At 49.7% G+C, this 19,761-nt stretch overlaps 1 protein-coding gene across 2 annotated transcripts in view; it reads right to left on the reverse strand.

Annotated features, from left to right (window-relative positions):
• Positions 1–19,761, reverse strand: part of USH1C (USH1 protein network component harmonin) — a gene marked incomplete at its 3' end in the record, with an annotated part of 51,001 nt that overhangs the window by 2,557 nt on the left and 28,683 nt on the right. For both annotated transcript variants that reach the window (XM_082628668.1, XM_082628669.1), the window contains exons 16-24: positions 18,167–18,319; positions 16,710–16,826; positions 15,688–16,170; positions 12,089–12,208; positions 11,015–11,065; positions 3,865–3,906; positions 3,385–3,438; positions 2,951–3,050; positions 19–125 (exon numbers count right to left, since the gene is read on the reverse strand). In XM_082628668.1, the coding sequence (XP_082484794.1) occupies positions 19–125; positions 2,951–3,050; positions 3,385–3,438; positions 3,865–3,906; positions 11,015–11,065; positions 12,089–12,208; positions 15,688–16,170; positions 16,710–16,826; positions 18,167–18,319 (1,227 nt within the window). The remainder of the gene's footprint in view (positions 1–18; positions 126–2,950; positions 3,051–3,384; positions 3,439–3,864; positions 3,907–11,014; positions 11,066–12,088; positions 12,209–15,687; positions 16,171–16,709; positions 16,827–18,166; positions 18,320–19,761) is intronic.

Here is a 19,761-nt window from a genome sequence, read left to right on the forward strand (position 1 = left end):
GAGGGGGATTGTTCTTACCCCTTGATTCCAGGCCTTCTGTAGGGCAGCCTCAGCCTCAGCCAGGGTGTAGTCCGTCACTATCTTGCCATTGATGGCCATGACCTCATCCCCTTTCACAATGCCACCTGCAGGAAGATAAGGCTGACTGACCAACTGGGCTGTATATGGAAAACGGGGAGTGACTGTAGGGCTGCAGAAGGGGCCTGACTTGGATTCTGAAAGCTCATATGGGCTCAGAAAGCACAAGGGGAAACAGTCGACCAGGTTGCTCAAAGGGCACTTCCTTCCCACCTCATCCACACACCCTCACCCCAGCTCAGTAGAATCGGGACACCAGTGATGAATTATTGCCACCCCAGCTTTTGTATGGGCCTCTGACTGCAGAGGGAAGCAGACCTGCATTTCCAGGGAGGCTACCAGAAACACAAGCTAGTTCTATGAGCTGTCCCTCTCTGTGCTCTAGCCATGCTGGTCAGCTTTAGGTCCCTGAGCAGACTGAGCTCTTTCCTGCCTCAGAGCTTTCACATGCTGTTCCATCTGGTGCACTTGCCCTTGCTCTCTTTCCCTCTTCTTCCAAGTCTGAGATAAAACTCTGAGAGGTCTTCTCTGATGGCCCACTCAATCTCAAGTAGAACTTTCCTATTATTCTATTAAAGTATCCTGGTCTTTTTCTGCACAGCATTTTTCACAATTTGTAACCATATATCTACTTATTGACTGGTGGTCCCTCCTACCAGACTGTCAGCTCCATAAGGGCAGGGGTTGTCTTTTTAGTTCACCACTATATCTCCAGCACTTAATAAAATACCTAGCACAAAATAAGAATTCAATAGATATTTCTTGAATAAATGAGTGACGTTGAAGGTGTTCCTGGAGAAGCGGACCTGTGATCTAATAAGTAGTTTGAGAAAAGCTGACGTTATAAGCTTAAACAGAGCTACTCACTGCAGGACTTGTCAGAACCTTGAATATGCTAATATGCCTTGTGGCTCTCCGAGAACTAGATCTAACACACATCTTCAACTTCAGAACCCTTTCTTATTTATTTATTTATTTTTTGAGCAATTTCTCCCAGTTCTGGTGTCCACAGAACATTCTGTGCTATGCTGAAATAGTTTACTCAGGAGCCTTGCAGGCATGAAGGTCCACAGGATTATGATGTGTGTTGCTGAAGATGGTGGCTAGGGTGGCTTAAAACACATGTGCTCCTGGAGAACTTTCACCAGCTGCTTGTATGTCCAAAGTAGTGTGGAACTGAACTGTAGAGAGCAGTTTCCTCTGGACAGTGGGCCTGGGGAGAGGTAGCTTCCACATTTTCACTTTGTACAAACCCAAGATGCAGCCTCAGGGCCAATAAGGCAGCGGTTGGGCTGGGCCTTTGTAAGGTGGGGAGGGCCCAGGAAGCCACCCATCCATCCTGGTCCTCTTTCCCTGCTAGACATGGCAGACAGGTGGGGCTAGCATCAACCCTTCCCTCAGCTGGCGCAGGAAATGAGGACAGAGGTGGAGTGCATTGGCCAGGTGGGCAGCGGTGGGCCATGGCAGCTGCCTAGCTGAGCAGGCCCCCCTTCTATGGCGGAAATGAAGGCTCAAGTGCGGCTGTGAGGGGCCGAGGTCACCAAGGCCCCGGGTGGCAGAGCTGGACTCGCCCTAGCAACCCACAGAAGCCTGGCTGCCAGTGTGCCCAGGTGACTGCCATCCCTCCACCTCCTGCCTCAGGCCCACACCCACCCTCCATCCTACACCTTGGCTTGTGGGAGAGACTCCAGCCTAGCGTTGCAGAGAAGGGATCTGACTCCAGGATTCCCTGCTCTGGCCTGCAAAGGTGAGAGCTCCTGGCTCCTGGCTCCTCCTTCAAGGGCACCTATTCCTCCACAAAGGACTCAGGAGTACTGAAAAGCTGCCCAGACTTGGAAGAAGAAATCACTAACGGTGGAGTTTCAGACACTGTCAGGTGAATGGGTTGATCGTTTGAGGCACAAGTCTGTGCTGGGTCCACAAAGGCTTCACTCATCAGCAGGGGTGTTTTTGTCGGTAAGGGGATCAAGGCAAAGCAAGAAGATCATGCCACAGGAGAGACACAGGGTGGGAGGGGGCCCCTGCCCCGCTGGGACGGGGCAGGGCTGCAGAAGGTCCCAAGCAGGGGTGGCACTTGTGCTGGGCAGTAAAGCAAATGACCAAACTGCTTGGGTTCAAGCCCTGCCTCCATCCCTTACTGGCTGTGGGTCCTGAACAAGTATTATACTTAACCTTTCTGTGCCTCAGTTAGTCCTAAGATGTGAAATGAGAGTGATAACGCTATCCATTATAAGAATAAATGAGTTAATACACATGATTACTCAGACACAGGTTATGTGCAGGTACTTAGAGTAACATCTGGCACGAGGTGAGTTCTTGACAGATGTTGGCTCTTATCATTATGAAAAGGACAGGTAACGTTTTGATGGTTTCTCTCTTGCCTTTACTTGTGCTGCCCTCTCTGCCTGGAAAGCTCTTTCCCTCCTTTGCAAGGCTAGCATCAACTTATCTTTAAAGGCTCAGCTCAGTATCACCCTTGCAGGGAACGCTCCCAGCAGCTCTCTTTCCCTTGATAGGTCAGGGGCCTCAGGGTTCCCACAGCGTCCCTCCACCCTCTCAGTCCTCTGCCAGCCCACAGCAGACCACACTGTTAATCGTCAGCACCTGGCAATTCTGAGGATGTTTTCACCACTAGATGGGGAGCCCCCAGAGGGCAAAGTGGTGTCTGGTTTGCTGTGTGCCTGCAGATCCTGGCACTGTCATATGCCTGCAGGTAACATGTGGGACTGATGCATGAGTGGGTGGATCCAGGTGGGAGGGCATTCCTGAGAATGGTCAGCCCACTCCCAGAAGGCTGCTGTTTGCTTTCCTGGAGGATCCTGTATAACCATTGCACCATCCCCAAACCGGGGCATGGCTGGTCCCCACTCACCGTGCCGCTCAGCGGCTCCACCCTCGTAAACAGCCGAGACGACCACCTTCCCGATAGGGGAGTCCACACCGCCTTCCAGGGCCAGGTCTAAGGCTCCCTCCTGGTGAGAAGAAAACAGGCCTCTGGAGCCAAGCAGACAACAGGTTGTGGGCACCTGGGCACCCAGGAGCCTCTTGTCAGGGCCACAGACAGGGCGGGAGAAGCCATGGGGCAATGGCAGTGCTGTCAGGGAGGAAATGGGGCATGGATGCCAAGCGGGGCCTGGGGGTGTGGTCCTACAATAGCAAGGGGTGTTCCCTAGGGGAAAGAGGAGAGTGGGGATCTGAGGGGTCCCCCAGGAGTCACCTTGAGAGTAGGAGAAACAAGGGACCAAGATGGGAGGGGGCAGGGACAAAGAAGCGTGGTCCTCGCCTGACCTCCATGTGCCCGGGTACCTTCTTAATGCGCAGGAGCCGGACATCCTTTCCTACGATCTGCTCCGGGGTGAACTAGGGGGAAAAGACAGTGGGGATGAAGGATGCCTGCCTGAAGGATGCAGGTGGGGGCAGGGGTGGGAGGTAAAGCCACGCACCTGTGGGACATTGGGTCCCACAGAACACATGGTCAAGGGGACCTTGCACAGCCTCATCCCCATGTCTTCAGCTGGAGGTCCCAGGTCCCATGAGAGCCCCACGGACACACACACACACACACACACACACACACACACACACACACACACGAGTTCACAATGGAATGCTGTTTGAAAGGAGCCTACACAGGGAAGAGCAGCTGGGGCCTCCTTGGGGCTGTTCGCATGCCCTGCCTCAACCCCGGGGCCCTCAGAACCCACACTGCACCAGCACCAAACACACCGTAATCCCCCACCCCCCACTCCTGGGCTTACTCCCCAGGGGAGGAGAGCTCTCTCTCACCATGGAGTAGGGGTCAAAGCCTTCTTCATATTTCCGGAAATCCTGGAAGCAAAGGGAGGGTGTTAGGGCTTCAGAGCAGAGGCTCTGAGAGTCACTGCAGGAAAGAAGCTTAGGGTGGAGGAAGACGGTGAATGGCTAGGAGGTAGGGGAGAGAGTGGCGGGGTGAGGGGGCAGCTGTGGACTGCATGGGGGATTCGGGGAGGAGGCTGGCATCCCTGACAGCCAGAGCACCCCTGCCCGGGAGAAGCGGGAAGCTACGGGAAGCATTTGAAGGACCCTGGCCCTGGACCCTGCACTGTTCCAGAGGGGTGGGCATCTGTGGCTGGCAGGGGCACCTGCTGACGTCTAGGTGGTCTGGGCAGCCTTGCTGAAGGTCTCATTGCCCACAGCTTCAGGTTTTTTAGGCCCTTTCTCAGTTCCTCCAAGTGCCCACCTGAGGCCAGGTCCAGGCTCTGGGGGTGAAGCCCAGCTTTTCTCCACCCAGTGCTCTGACCCCAAAGAAGCACAATACTGCTCAGGAGTCTCCCTGGGGACACCAGTCACAACATGATGGGCATGGGGAAGGGACATCAGGCACCCAGAGGAAAAGGAGGGCTGTCTGTGCTTGCCCAGCGCCTGCACTGTTCTTAACGTAATGCTTATCTAGAAGGTAAGGCTCCCCCCAGAACCTAGCCAGGGGAGGAGGAGGGGGACGCTCAGCTCTGGGGACCTGGCTTGATGGGAGCTGTGGGAACAATATCCCCAACAATATGCCCTTCTCACCGAGCGAGGTGGTGAGAAGGGAGAAGTGGGAGCAGAGTGGGAAAAGCACTGTCTTCCCAGGAGTCACACACAGAGAGCAGGAGCCCGGGGTCCATGGACTGAGGGGCCAGGCATGCTAAGCCTGAGGGCAGCAAAGCCTCAGTTAGTCCCCATGGGAAGGTGGGAGCAAAGGAGAAGCCCTGTGACAGGTGCCCATGCAGCCTTGCTGGACTGAGTGGAGTCACCCGCCAGCATACAGTCACCTGGGCCACACCAAGTGTCCCCTGGGGCCTGTGGTTGGCATCACGGGGAGGTCACAGCCTCCTCTATGCCCAGCATGCAGCAACCAAGCTCTGGGCGCAAGACGGGGGCCAGATATCAGCAGACGGATCCCTGGGCATCTGCCAGCCCTGCCTCCTCACTCGCCTTCATCTCCCGGGCTCAACCCCGAAAAGCCTGGGGGTCTCCAGCCTGGTCCAGCTCTGAGGCCACCCCCAGGTCGGTGTGTGGGTGTCAGGGCAGCAGACAGAGGAAGGGATGCAGCAAATCCACGGGCAAGGGGAGTCATTAGGCAGGATGTGGAGTCAATTCTCTTTCACGGAGAGAACCCTGCCTACCCCTGGTTGTGTCTTCTGGAAAAGTGAGCAGGGCTGGCTATAGGCCTCCCTCTCTCCTTCCCTTTGAGAATCTGCTCTCAGTGACAGGCCAGATGGCAAGGACTTGTGTCTTATGTGAATTTAGATTACAGACCTATAAGCCACTATCGCGGGTCGGCCCTTGAAGAGGGAGTCCAGCCCTTCGTCCAACAGATGGAGACACTGGGACCCAGAGAGGTGACATTCATGCTCAAGTCACCCCGTCAGTGGGCAGTGAGGTGAAGGTCTGACTCCCAGTCTGGGCCCTTGGATTCCTCACCTTACTGCCTCTCTCTCCTCGAGACCTATTTGTGCCTTGAATAACAAAACCCTTAAATGTCTATTTCATCCTGAGAGGCAGGATGGCGTAGGATTTAGGAGCCCAACTATGGAGGCTGACCTCCTGGGTCAAATTCAAAGCCAGGGTCTGACACTAGCTGTGCCATCAAGGGCATGATTCCTAATCTCTCTGCATTGGTTTCTCATCTATAAAATGGGGGTGATAAAAACACTTACCTCCTAGGTTCTGGTAAAGATGAAAAGAATTGAAGTACGTAAAGTATTTAGAAACAGTGCTTGTCCAGAAGGGAGTGGCATGATATACTTAAAGTGATGAAAGGGAAGAACCTACAATCAAGATTACTCTACCCGGCAAGGATCTCATTCAGCTTCGAAGGAGAAATCAAAAGCTTTACAGACAAGCAAAAGCTAAGAGAATTCAGCACCACAAACCAGCTCTACAACAAATGCTGAAGGAACTTCTCTAAGTGGGAAACACAAGAGGAGAAAAGGACCTACAAAAACAAACCCAAAACAATTAAGAAAATGGTAACAGGAACATACATATCGATAATTACCTTAAACGTGAATGGATTAAATGCTCCAACCAAAAGACACAGGCATGCTGAGTGGATACAAAAACAAGACCCATATATATGCTGTCTACAAGAGACCCACTTCAGACCTAGGGATGCATACAGACTGAAAATGAGGGGATGGAAAAAGATATTCCATGCAAAACAAAAGAAAGCTGGAGTAGCAATACTCATATCAGATAAAATAGACTTGAAAATAAAGAATGTTATAAGAGACAAGGAAGGACACTATATAATGATCAAGGGATCAATCCAAGAAGAAGATATAGCAATTATAAATATATATGCACCCAACATAGGAGCACCTCAATACATAAGGCAACTGCTAACAGCTATAAAAGAGGAAATCGATAGTAACACAATAATAGTGGGGGACTTTAACACCTCACTTACACCAATGGACAGGTCATCCAAAATGAAAATAAATAAGGAAACAGAAGCTTTAAATGACACAATAGACCAGATAGATTTAATTGATATTTATAGGACATTCCATCCAAAACCAGCAGATTACATTTTCTTCTCAAGTGTGCACAGAACATTCTCCAGGACTGATCACATCTTGGGTCACAAATCAAGCCTCAGTAAATTTAAGAAAATTGAAATCATATCAAGCATCTTTTCTGGCCACAACACTCTGAGATTAGAAATGAATTACAGGGGAAAAAAGGTAAAAAACACAAACACATGGAGGCTAAATAGTACGTTACTAAATAACCAAGAGATCATTGAAGAAATCAAAGAGGAAATCAAAAAATATCTAGAGACAAATGACAATGAAAACACGATGATCCAACACCTATGGGATGCAGCAAAAGCAGTTCTAAGAGGGAAGTTTATAGCTATACAAGCTTACCTCAAGAAACAAGAAAAATCTCAAATAAACAATCTAACCTTACACCTAAAGGAACTAGAGAAAGAAGAACAAACAAAACCCAAAGTTAGCAGAAGGAGAGAAATCATAAAGATCAGAGCAGAAATAAATGAAATAGAAACAAAGAAAACAATAGCAAAGATCAAAAAAACTAAAAGCTGGTTGGTTCTTTGAGGAGATAAAAAAAATTGATAAACCATTAGCCAGACTCATCAAGAAAAAGAGGGAGAGGACTCCAATCAATAAAATTAGAAATGAAAAAGGAGAAGTTACAACAGACACTGCAGAAATACAAAGCATCCTAAGAGACTACTACAAGCAACTCTATGCCAACAAAATGGACAACCTGGAAGAAATGGACAAATTCTTAGAAAGGTATAACCTTCCAAGACTGAACCAGGAAGAAATAGAAAATATGAACAGACCAATCACAAGTAATGAAATTGAAACTGTGATTAAAAGTCTTCCAACAAGCAAAAGTCCAGGACCAGATGGCTTCACAGGTGAATTCTATGAAACATTTACAGAAGAGCTGACACCCATCCTTCTCAAACTCTTCCAGAAAACTGCAGAGGAAGGAACACTCCCAAACTCATTCTACAAGGCCACCATCACCCTGATAACCAAAACCAGACAAAGATACTACAAAAAAAGAAAATTACAGACCAATATCACTGATGAATATAGATGCAAAAATCCTCAACAAAATACTAGCAAACAGAATCCAACAACACATTAAAAGGATCATACACCATGATCAAGTGGGATTTATCCCAGGGATGCAAGGATTCTTCAATATAAGCAAATCAATCAATGTGATACACATATTAACAAATTGAAGAATAAAAACCATGTGATCATCTCAATAGATGCAGAAAAAGCTTTGGACAAAATTCAACACCCATTTATGATAAAAACTCTCCAGAAAGTGGGCATAGAGGGAACCTATCTCAACATAATAAAGGCCATATATGACAAACCCACAGCAAACATCATTCTCAGTGGTGAAAATCTGAGAGCATGTCCTCTAAGATCAGCAACAAGACAAGGACGTCCACTCTCACCACTATTATTCAACATAGTTTTGGAAGTCCTAGCCACGGCAATCAGAGAAGAAAAAGAAATAAAAGGAATACAAATTGGAAAAGAAGAAGTAAAACTGTCACTGTTTGCAGATGGCATGATACTATACATAGAGGATCCTAAAAATGCCACCAGAAAACTACTAGAGCTAATCAATGAATTTGGTAACGTTGCAGGATCCAAAATTAATGCATAGCAATCTCTTGCATTCCTATACACTAATGATGAAAAATCTGAAAGAGAAATTAAGGAAACACTCCCATTTACCACTGCAACAAAGAGAATAAAATACCTAGGAAGAAACCTACATAGGAGACAAAAGACCTGTATGCAGAAACCTATAAGACACTGATGAAAGTAAAGATGATACCAGCAGATGGAGAGATATACCATGTTCTTGGATTGGAAGAATCAATATTGGGAAAAGGACTATACTACCCAAAGCAATCTACAGATTCAATGCAATCCCTATCAAATTACCAATGGCATTTTTTACGGAACTAGAACAAAAAATCTTAAAATTTGTATGAAGACAAAAAAGACCCCAAATAGCAAAAGCAGTCTTGAGGGAAAAAAACGGAGCTGGAGGAATCAGACTCCCTGACTTCAGACTATACTACAAAGCTACAGTAATCAAGACAATATGGTACTGGGACAAAAACAGAAACACAGATCAATGGAACAAGATAGAAAGCCCAGAGATAAACCCACGCACCTATGGTCAACTAATCTATGACACAGGAGGCAAGGATATACAATGGAGAAAAGACAGTCTCTTAATAAGTGGTGCTGGGAAAACTGGATAGCTACATGTAAAAGAATGAAATTAGAACATTCCCTGACACCATACACAAAAATAAACTCAAAATGGATTAAAGACCTAAATGTAAGACAGGACACTATAAAACTCTTAGAGGAAAACGTTGGAAGAACACCCTTTGACATAAATCACAGCAAAATCTTTTTTGATCCACCTCCTAGAGTAATGGAAATAAAAACAAAAATAAACAAATGGGACCTAATGAAACTTAAAAGCTTTTGCACAGCAAAAGAAACCATAAACAAGATGAAAAGACAACCCTCAGAATGGGAGAAAATATTTGCAAGGGAATCAATAGACAAAGGATTAATCTCCAAAATATATAAACAGCTCATGCAGCTCAATATTAAAAAAACAAGCAACCCAATCCAAAAATGGGCAGAAGACCTAAATAGACATTTCTCCAAAGAAGACATACAGATGGCCAAGAAGCACATGAAAAGCTGCTCAACATCACTAATTATTAGAGAAATGCAAATCAAAACTACAATGAGGTATCACCTCACACCAGTTAGAATGGGCATCATCAGAAAATCTACAAACAACAAATGCTGGAGAGGATATGGAGAAAAGGGAATCCTCTTGCACTGTTGGTGGGAATGTAAATTGATACAGCCACGATGGAGAACAGTATGGAGATTCCTTAAAAAACTAAAAATAGAATTACCATATGACCCAGCAATCCCACTACTGGGCATATACCCAGAGAAAACCATAATTCAAAAAGACACATGCACCCCAATGTTCATTGCAGCACTATTTACAATAGCCAGGTCATGGAAGCAATCTAAATGCCCATCGACAGATGAATGGATAAAGAAGATGTGGTACATATATACAATGGAATATTAGCCATAAAAAGGAATGAAATTGAGTCATTTGTTGAGACGTGGATGGATCTAGAGTCTGTCATACAGAGTGAAGTAAGTCAGAAAGAGAAAAACAAATATCGTATACTAACGCATGTATGTGGAACCTAGAGAAATTGTACAGATGAACCAGTTTGCAGGGCAGAAGTTGAGACACAGATGTAGAGAAGGAACGTATGGACACCAAGGGGGGAAAGCCACAGGGGGGTGGGGATGGTGATGTGCTGAATTGGGTGATTGGGATTGACATGTATACACTGATGTGTATAAAATTGATGACTAATAAGAACCTGCTGTATAAAAAAATAAATAAAATAAAATTCAAAAATAAAAAAAATAAGTAAATAAAATTTAAAAATTAGTTGGAAATTTTAGATTAAAAAATAAACACTTAAAAAAAAGGAAACAGTGCTTGGCACACCACAGCTAAGTGTCAGCTGTCACCTGTGACTGCTCAGTCCTGCGCTGGGCGCAGCTTCTTTGCAGACCCCCCTCTCACTGTACAACTGACACCTGCCCTTTGTTCCCTGCCTGCAGTCAAATCAGCCTGTAGTCAGATATTCGGTTATTGGTGAGGATGTTGGCTGCAAGATCTCCATCTTGGGGTCTCTTTCATCAGCAATGAGACAGCCAATCCAATGGCTGGCTCTGAGGATGGAAGCCCCAGGAGGTGGGAGGATAAGTGGCTGCCTGCCTGAATCCACTCATGGACCTGCAAGGACTTCTGTGGGGCCCTGTGCACGGGAGCGCCCCCTGCAGATGGAGGACCTGGGCCACCACTTCCTCCCTGATGGTGGTTTGGGGCCAAGTGGGGTTTGGTGAAGCTGTGATCTGCCTTGAAGAGGCAAGACATGGGAAGGGGCAGGGAAACACCTCAGGCAGCCCCCTTTTTTCTCCTAGAGCTGCAGCAACCACCTATCTTGGCCTCTGTGACCCTCTGAGGGGTCCCCCTGCTGCTCCTCTGTGAACAAACAGCAGCAAAAGAGGTCAGCCCCCAGGGACCCTGCTGCTTTCTCAGCTTGGCCATGGGGTCTCACAAGCCCAGGATCCCCACCTGATATGAGACACACACACACACACACACACCCCAAACCCCTGGCCACAGGTAACAGGACACAGTTTTGGCCTGAGGCTCCTGGAAGATGGCGCTTGGGGCCACCTCCAAGCTGACAGGCACTCCCAGAGAGGTCAGAGTGGGAGGGGCAGAGGGTGGTGGGGAGGACCACAGACACACACGACGGGTATCATTTTACTTGTCGGAACGCTGTCTGATAAACCACCATCCTCTTCAACATCTCCTGTGGCTGCCAGGAAAAAAAAAAAAAAGTTCCACGCTGGATGTTACCAATAGGTCTCGTCTGCCCCCTGGTGCCAAACCCTGGGCCTGCCAGCCTGGGGTGGCTTGGCCAACATCCCTCCCCAGACAGACGCAGCCTGATTTATGTGAGGGGCCCCTCAACGCCCCCAGATGCAGCAGCGACCTAGTCCTAGTCAAGAAGACACCACCCCTTGTCATCAGCCTGAAAACACAATGCAGAGGCATCAGCAGGCTGTCACAGGAGCGTGAACTTTGCTTTTTGGAGAGCTAAAGCTCAAAATAAGTATCTGAGCTACTCCACCCTAACATTTGGATAGGGTTTCCTTGAAAGGGGAATATAAACTCTGGCATGACTCCTCCCACTGTGGGTGGGAGGCCTGTCAGGGGCCAGCAACCTTGCAGGGGGTGCACCTGTGTCCCAGCTTGCTCAGCCGTGGGTGACTGGGGGTGGGCAGACCCTCCCCCCACCCCTCAGGGCCACACCCCACATTCCCAGTCGCAGTGAGGAGTGAGACAGGAAGTGGAGAAGGGAAGTGGATCTGCTTTGGCCAGTTCCCCATCTGAGGGTGATCTACGACAGGCCTTAGGGGTGCAGGCCAGGGCAACTGGAATCACTGTAGGTTTTGGCAAAATGGCAAGTAGGTAGGAGTTTGGGCTTTGGAGTCTGAAAGACTGGAGTAAATTGTCAGTCCTGGCTCTGCCTTGGACAACCCTTAACCTCTCTAAGCTCAGTTTCCTCAAGTGTTAAACAGGGCTAACAATAGGAACCATATCATTACTTCTAGATGGCGCTCTACGCTGTTTGATCAAGTGAGAAACAGGCATTTCTCTGGCTGTGGCAACATCCACTTATACCTACGTGGATTCACCTCTTGGCTAATGAGAAGCTGACAAGATGGCAGCTGATGTGAGTTTGTACCCCACCTCGCTGTAGAGGCAGCAGCAGCTAGGGGAGACAGTCCATGTCTGCTCCTCCGGAGATGCCCTGGAGGGGACCCAAGGGGCTTACCAGGACCTCGGATTTCACAGCTGGCCTGTAGATGAAGTTGGACTCCTGGTGGACCATGACAGGTTTGGAGATGGTGGACACGCCAGGGCCTCGTGGAGGCTGTGGGCTTGGGCAAAATGTCTATGGGGTTAGTTTAAAGAGAGACCCACGTGAGGTCATGGCCTGGGTGGCCCAGGCCAACCACGGCACTTTGACACACAGGCAAATTCACACCATGCACTGAGCCAGCCTGGTCCGTTCACCCTGCCGGATGTCCTAGGGACAGGGACAAGAAGTCCATTGTCCACAGTGTGTCCTGAGGCCACAGAAACTATTGGGTGGTTCTGAGGAATCAGGGACTTGAGCCAGAGCTTGCTATGGGGGTGCCAGCGGGCACTGTCAGTCAGAGGATACTTTCAAGGCTCTCTCAGTGGCCACGGGTGCCATCCAGCTTCCTCTCTCCCAAAGGAGACAGCTGCAGTTCCCAGACTGCGCATGCAGCATCTGCTGTTCCTGGTGGGTGGGCACAGAGGTGGGGGTTTGGGAGGGAGGACCAGTAAGCGTGGCATCCAGGAGAGCTGATGCAACACGTCTGCTTTGCTCTAACCCACTAGATCATCTTGGGCAAGACAAATCGGGTCACAGCCCTGCCCCAAACCCTTCATGGGTCCCCACTGACTACTAAACTCCTTGGCTCGACCCCCATGAGCTTCTCTACTTTCCTTGGCAGCCTCATCCCTCACTCCTCGCCCTTCTCATACTGCCTTAACTTGAGCCTCCAAAATGCCCGGTTTTCTTGCCTTGAGGGTTTTTTACCTGCCCAGGTGTTAGCTTGGGTATCACCACCTTTGGGGACCATTCCTTGAGCTTTTCCTCTCCACCCCCTCCCCTCAACATAGCACCTGTACTTCCCTCATCTGCCCTGGTAGTGTGGGAGTTTCCTGCTTATTTGTCTGTCCTTCCACCAGACAGTCTCAGACAGGGACTGGGCTGCCTATTTTGTGGTGGTTCTCTGGTGCCCAGCACGGTGTCTAGCATATAATAGGTGCTCATTAAACATGATACCTGAGTAAACGAATGACTCAGTATTATGGTGGGTGCATGGGGCAGTGCCTGGGAGTACACGTGGCTCTGAAAACCTTCCCCTGGCAGGTGCCTGTGTGGCAGGCACAGGTGCTGACCTGACACAGGTGTTTGTTTCCACCACCTGAGACCTGCTGGCGGCGGGTCTGACTGTGCAGATGTGTGATGGTCCACACGTCCTACTGCAGCACTGATGACCACTCGCCAGTAGCATGCAGGGAGGAGAAGGTTGGGCAGGGTCACGGGCCAAAGTGCTGACGCGAGCAGGATGAAGCTAACCAAAACAGCTGACCCCTGGCCTCTGCATCAGGGGCAACACTCGCTTTGATGTCACTTAAGAGATTTAGGGTCCAGTTCTTCAGAGGCTCCTTGTGTGGGGAGAGTCTCTTTTAACCTTCTCTCTGCTCTGATCAGGAACTAACAGTGGGAACTTTGTGATGCCTGGAAAAATCCAAGAACCCTGTTTTTGAATACTGACCCTGACTCAAAAGGTTGCAGTTTACCTCCGATTTCAAGTTTGCAGCTTCACTCAAATTATCTTGTACCCTGATCTGTCACTGAGCATAGGTAATGTCTGTTGAGCACCTCCTATGTGCCTGTCACTCTCCCAAGTATTAACTTAGAATGAATTCACGTATTAACTCATTTGATCCTCATAATAAGTAGGTGCCGTCAGCATTCCCATTTTACAGACAAGGATACCTAGTTTCAGATAGATGAAATAACGCATGCCCAAAGTCATCAAGCCAGTGACTGAGCCAGGATTCCATGCTGGGTAGTTCCTTCCTGTCATCATTATGTCCCCTGCACCTGCAGTACCCTTCTCCCATCCTCCATGTATCACCATCCCTCAAGGCTCAGCTCTACAGAGGCGCCTTCAACTTCCCATTAGAATGAATCCCGCCCACAGCACCTAGCCCGTGCCAATCTTATAGCTGAAACCTGCCTGGTCAGCTGCTAATCCTTCAGAGAGCAAAGTCCTGGAGAGCACAGCTGTGCCAATTGCCTCTGGGTCCGCTTCAGCACAGCTCCCCACTCCCACACACGGAAGCACAAGGAAGGTGCTCAATTGATGACTGAGTTGAATTTGTTGAGGGAAAGCTGCTACCCCCTCTTGGTGGGGGCCACTCTCAAGAAGGATGTGGGCCTCTTTGCCAGGCTAACTCAGCCCCTGCAAACTGCGCTGCCTGGGCTCTGGGGCAAGACATCCTTGGAACAGACAGACTTCTCTCTGTCAGAGCTCAGGGCTCAGGACCCCACCGGGAGTCCCTCTGAGAGTGCCCTGCTGGCAGCTGCAGCCTCGTCAGCATCTGGCACTTTCTTCATTCCCACATTCCTTCCCCCAAGTGCTCCTGAATGCTCTGAGATGCTTATTCTGCACTTCATGCAGGAACTCAAATCCATGCAGGAAAGGTTAATAAAAACAACTGATTGGGTACTACTGACTACCCTCCCCCCAAATCCCCACTCTTAGCTGACATGAGCTGCTGTAGTTCTGACTGGAGTCTTAGCCTCACAGCTACTGGAGCAGAGAAATATTTTGTTTTTCCCTCCAAAGGATCAAAGCTCCATCTCTTCCTTGGGGATCGCCTCTTAGCCTTTGGGTTAAGAACAATTAATGAGAAATATGTCTCTTTTTTTTTTGCGGTACACAGTCCTCTCACTGTTGTGGCCTCTCCCGTTGCGGAGCACAGGCTCCGGACGCGCAGGCTCAGCGGCCATGGCTCACGGGCCCAGCCGCTCCGCGGCATGTGGGATCTTCCCGGACTGGGGCACGAACCCGTGTCCCCTGCATCAGCAGGCGGACTCTCAACCACTGCGCCACCAGGGAAGCCCCAGAAATATGTCTTTTTGAGAAAGATCACTGTTCTCCCTGCTGACATCCAAGAAAAAGATCCCTAATCTTTTAGTAGTAAATTTGGAGCTTTCTAGGAACTATCCATTTTCATTTTTTCTGTAGCTGGAAGCTGGCCAGAAATTTATGGGCATTACGCTTCAAGCTAACACAGCTGGCTAGTGCCATAGAAAATGGCACAGTCATGTCCTAATTACTGGACAGTGTCATCACCTCATTTACAGAGCCTAATACTGCTCCCCTGCTTCCCATCCCCCTTTTCCCCTGTTAGAGAATTCATTTCCCATATTCAAGGCTTTCTGAGCTAATATCGAGAAACAACTGGCTGTCATATAAATAGAGCTCTGGCTCTTCATTCACACAGCCTTGCAAATACTACATTGAATGTTACCCGCCCATACTAGCTGAGTGGAGCAAAGAGAGAGCCATCGACACTGATGCAATGTTGCTCATCCCAAGTACCAAAGGCAATTCACCATACAACACGGCACTTCAAAATCAGCAGAAACTGCACACATGCAGGACACCCGCAACATGCAGGCTGGGGAGCTCGTTCTTGGAAAATGGGGTGGGGGGATGCTTCTTCCCGTCTCCACTCACAGGAACAGAGGAGGGCTTGGGAAACAGCAGCCCGGCCCACTCTTCCTGCTTCCCAGCATAGCATGCAGAACAGAGGTAGTACCTTTGGGGCGGGTGGGAAGCTCCGTTCAGGGACGGGAGAGCTGGCCGGCTTCCCACTGTGGTTCTTTGCCTCCCAGTCCTCTGCTGGATTGCCTGTCTCCCCAGCGCGGAAGGGGTGGTTGCCTAGTGCCTCTTCCAGTGCCGAGGGCAGCGGGCGGGTAGGAGTGAGGTCTTGGGTAGGAATGGATGGTGGGGGAGGGATGGGAATGGGGGGTGGAGTGCGTTGCACCCAGGGTGAGGATGAGGCACTCGGGCGGCCCGATGAGGGAAGGACAGGGGGCGCGGGGACCTTGGAGGGCGGGTTGGAGGGTGGAGGGTGGGGCATCACAGGCAAGGCAGAAGCAGTCTTGGGGGGATAGTGGAACATGTCCAAGGGGATGTCATCCAGGTCAGTGGTGTGGAGGTGCAGCCCACCTGCGAAGCGTCTCAGGGGTGGGGCCAGGGGAGACACAGAAGGCAGGGGAGGCGGGAGCCCTGTGGTCATCTGGGGGGTTGCAAGGAAGTTCTGTAACTGCTTAGTGGCCCCACTTCACAATACATAGAGTATAACGCTCATCTATTTATTTCTCTTGCTGCTGAAGACCCACCACCCTCAAACCAGAACCATGGGGGTGTCACTTCTCTGCCACCTGGGTGCCCAGCTGATCCCATACGAGGTGGCCAGTAGGGAGTGCCCAAATGCAGGGGAGCCCCAAGTTATGTGGGTGGTAATATAATCCATTAGATGACCAATAGTCATCTAAACTGGAACACACTTGACAGTGAAAAGGACATCTGAGTAATTATGCCAGGACAACAGGCCTAACCGGGATCATCTCAGATGAGCTGGGACTTAGTGGTCACTCTGGAGGTAATCCCAGAACTACAGATATTCCCCCCTCCTCAAGAGAGGAAGGGGGAGTGGGCTGGTTGGCGGCCCTGGACAGTGAAGCTTGCCAGTGGCCATCTTGCCTCCCGCTGTCCCCAGGGTGGGTGGTCCTGAAGGCAGCAGGAGGGTCTATGTGGGAAGAAGGGCTCTGTTACCTCTGAAATCTCAGTATCAGCAGAGGAAATCTGCTCAAGGCGCGTCTGACAGAGCCTTTCCACCCAATACTGAATCTTTTCCGATTCCTCAAGGTCTTCCCGCTCTGTCTCCGATACCTGGGACCCAAGGCCGGCGCAAAATGGAAAGGACAGAGGGCACACTTGAGTCACATGTGGGCGGCACACTCAAATCAGTAGAACAGAAGCACTTCTTTAAAAAAACCCAGAGTACTGTTGGGTGTGTCAATTACCTAGAAAAAGCCCCGGGCTTGTTCCACCTGGCCCTAGAGGAGGTGGAAATAAGGGGGAGGGGGTGTTAGGGTGCTGGGCTAGCTAACGGCAGGTGTAGGCAAAATCCGAGAAGGAGCTCGTGCGTTGCGTGGGATTAGCTGGCCCCCAGCATCCCCACCAACCCTGAGGCTCTTATGGTTCTCCAAGTATGGTCCTTTTATAGGCTCTCAGCACCTTCCAAGAGTTCAGTTGTACTCTTTTTCACCCCCCCTCCAGGCCGCCTTGTCCTCAGGAGCACAAGCTCAATTTTATCTTTAATCTTTTAGCTAATTGGCTCTTAATGAGAGATCTAACACACTTCACATTTTTCAGGACTTCTCTGGATTTGTAATCTAATCAGTTTGGCATTCTGATTCATGGAAGCATAAAAGAGAAGCGAAACCAGTTAATATCTCCAACAGCTAGGGAGTTACCTAGGAAATAGGAATTACTTATGCTGGAAGACTACTTTTGACATGTCTTGAAGGAGACAGCCTTAGATATATTCCTGGGTTGAAGAGGTCTAGCCTCAGACACATCTCATGTTGATGGGAGCAGCCTCAAACTCACAGCCTGATTAATTGGGGGATAACCTCAGACACCCCACCTGCCTAAAGGGGTTAGCTTCAGACCCATACCCTCAGATACAAGGCAGATTGGGGAAAACGGGTCTTGGATTCATAACCTGGGTTGGGGAGGGGGGTGTCAAACTGACCCAGATCTAATGACAGGTGGGTAGAAGGCTAACTTCAGATCTACAGCTGAACAGAGGGTTAGCCTCCGACTCAAACCCTGAGCAGGGAGGGCAGCCTCACAGCCACACGGAGGGTGGAGCGGCCTAGCCTTGGGCTCATACTCTGGTTGGGGGTGGTGAGAGTAGAGGACAGATTCAAATCTCTAGCCACACGTGTAGAGGCAAACCCGAGACCTACAATCTGGGCAGAGAGGCCAGCCCCTGAGCAAGGGGGCCCGTCTTGACCCCAAACATACACTAAGCCAGAGGCTAGTCTCAGACGACTCTGGGTAGGTAGGAAGATGTCACTCTCCAGCCTGGGGAGGGGGCCAGGCTCACTCCACCCTTGGACTGCATTTGGGAAGAGCAACTCCATCTGGTTCCCTGAGAGCGTGGTGGGGACCAACCAAACAGTCCTAGGAATGCTCACCAGGCCTGGGAGCAGGACACATACCTCCTGGGCCAGCCGGTTGATCTTCAGTTGCTTTTCCTTCTCTAGCATTTCCTCTTTCTCTTTGTAAAGCTTTTGCTCAAATTCCAGTTCCTTCTTATTCTTTCTCAACTCCTGAAGGCTATCATACTTGGCTTTCTTCTTATCCTTTCCTTTCTGAGCAGATGTGGCATTGTTTATAAGACAAGGGTTACAAGGTAGTGTTGACACTGGCACAGCACAGCAAACAGGGCATTCAGTCTTCCGACAACAGCAGGCAACCACCCCACGGTGAGCCCCTCCCCTAGCTCTGCCCCACCACACTGGGCATTGGACTTAAAGGTTAAGGACAGGCAGGACGCTGCTACCCATCACAGAGTGAGACACATTTCCCTGTGCCAGCCAGAAGAAGTGGCTTACTAGTTCACTAACAAGCTGTGTGACCTTGGTTAAGTTCCTTAACCTCTCTGGGCCTGGTTTATCTCATCTCCAAAATGGGGGAAATACCTACCCCACAGGTTTGCCATTCAGAGCCAATGAAATAACATCTATGAAAGAGCTTCGTGAGCTTCAAAGTGCTGTATTTTAAAAAGCATTGTATTTATTTCTTAGTATCTGGGCATATGCCTTCTCCAACAACTGGATGTTCAGACACCACAGGTGCATCCTGGTAGATTCTAGAGAAAATCTGGGACAGATCCCCTGTCCTGAGCTAGAGGAGAAGGGTGTCAGCCTCCGACCTGGGAGCTCAGAGCCAGGAACATCAGATTTTGTCCTGATGCTTAAACTCCAGACCATTTCATCCTGGAGAGTCCAAATCCACTGTTCCCTCTGAACTAGGCTCCTGAACTGAGGAATAGACAGAAACTACAGGACTGGGAGATGGTGGGCAGGAGGAGGTAGGGAGGATGGCCTAACTGCTCTTCACTGGCCATCAGGGTTGAAGAGGACGGGGGGAAGGAGACGCAGGGCAAACAGACTTCTTTTTCCTGTTTGAATTAGACCACAACGTCTGCCTTCCTGGTTGCTTCTCCCATGGGCTTGCAGGGAAGGCAAGGAGTAAGGAATGAAGAGAATTAAGATTTATGGACTGCCTATGTGCCAAGGGATTAAAAGTTGATTATCTCATAAGTAGGTATTATCCCCCTTCTGATGGAACAGCCGAGGTTCAGAAAGGTGAAGTCCCTCGCTGGACGTCAAACACCTAGTAAGTGGTGGCGCCAGAGTTTGGACCTGAGTTTCCCCACGGTGCTCTGATGAGCTGGGGGCAATGGAGCATGGCAGGAGGGAGCGTCAGGCCCCATCACACAGCATGGAGGACAAGGGCCAGCAGAGAGAGTCAACACTCTGGGGAAGGAGGAAGCCTGCACGTTCATTGACCTCACCCCCAAACCCACAAGCCTTCCTGGGGCCTGCTCTCAGAATTCCTGAATCATCCCAGCATCCAAGGCTAGGAAGGAGGAATTGAGTTTCCCAGCAATGGACACACAACTTTGTCCATGATGGGTCATTATGGACATGTGACCGAGTCATTCTGCTTCCCCTCCTAAAGACTACCCCCACCTCTGTGCACAGGTGCTTTGGAGATGGTTCCCCATCTAGGATATGGGGACTCACCC

Source organism: Mesoplodon mirus (assembly GCF_964341445.2).
Source record: "Mesoplodon mirus genome assembly, chromosome: 7".
In the NCBI taxonomy this organism is placed as follows: Eukaryota; Metazoa; Chordata; class Mammalia; order Artiodactyla; family Ziphiidae; genus Mesoplodon; species Mesoplodon mirus.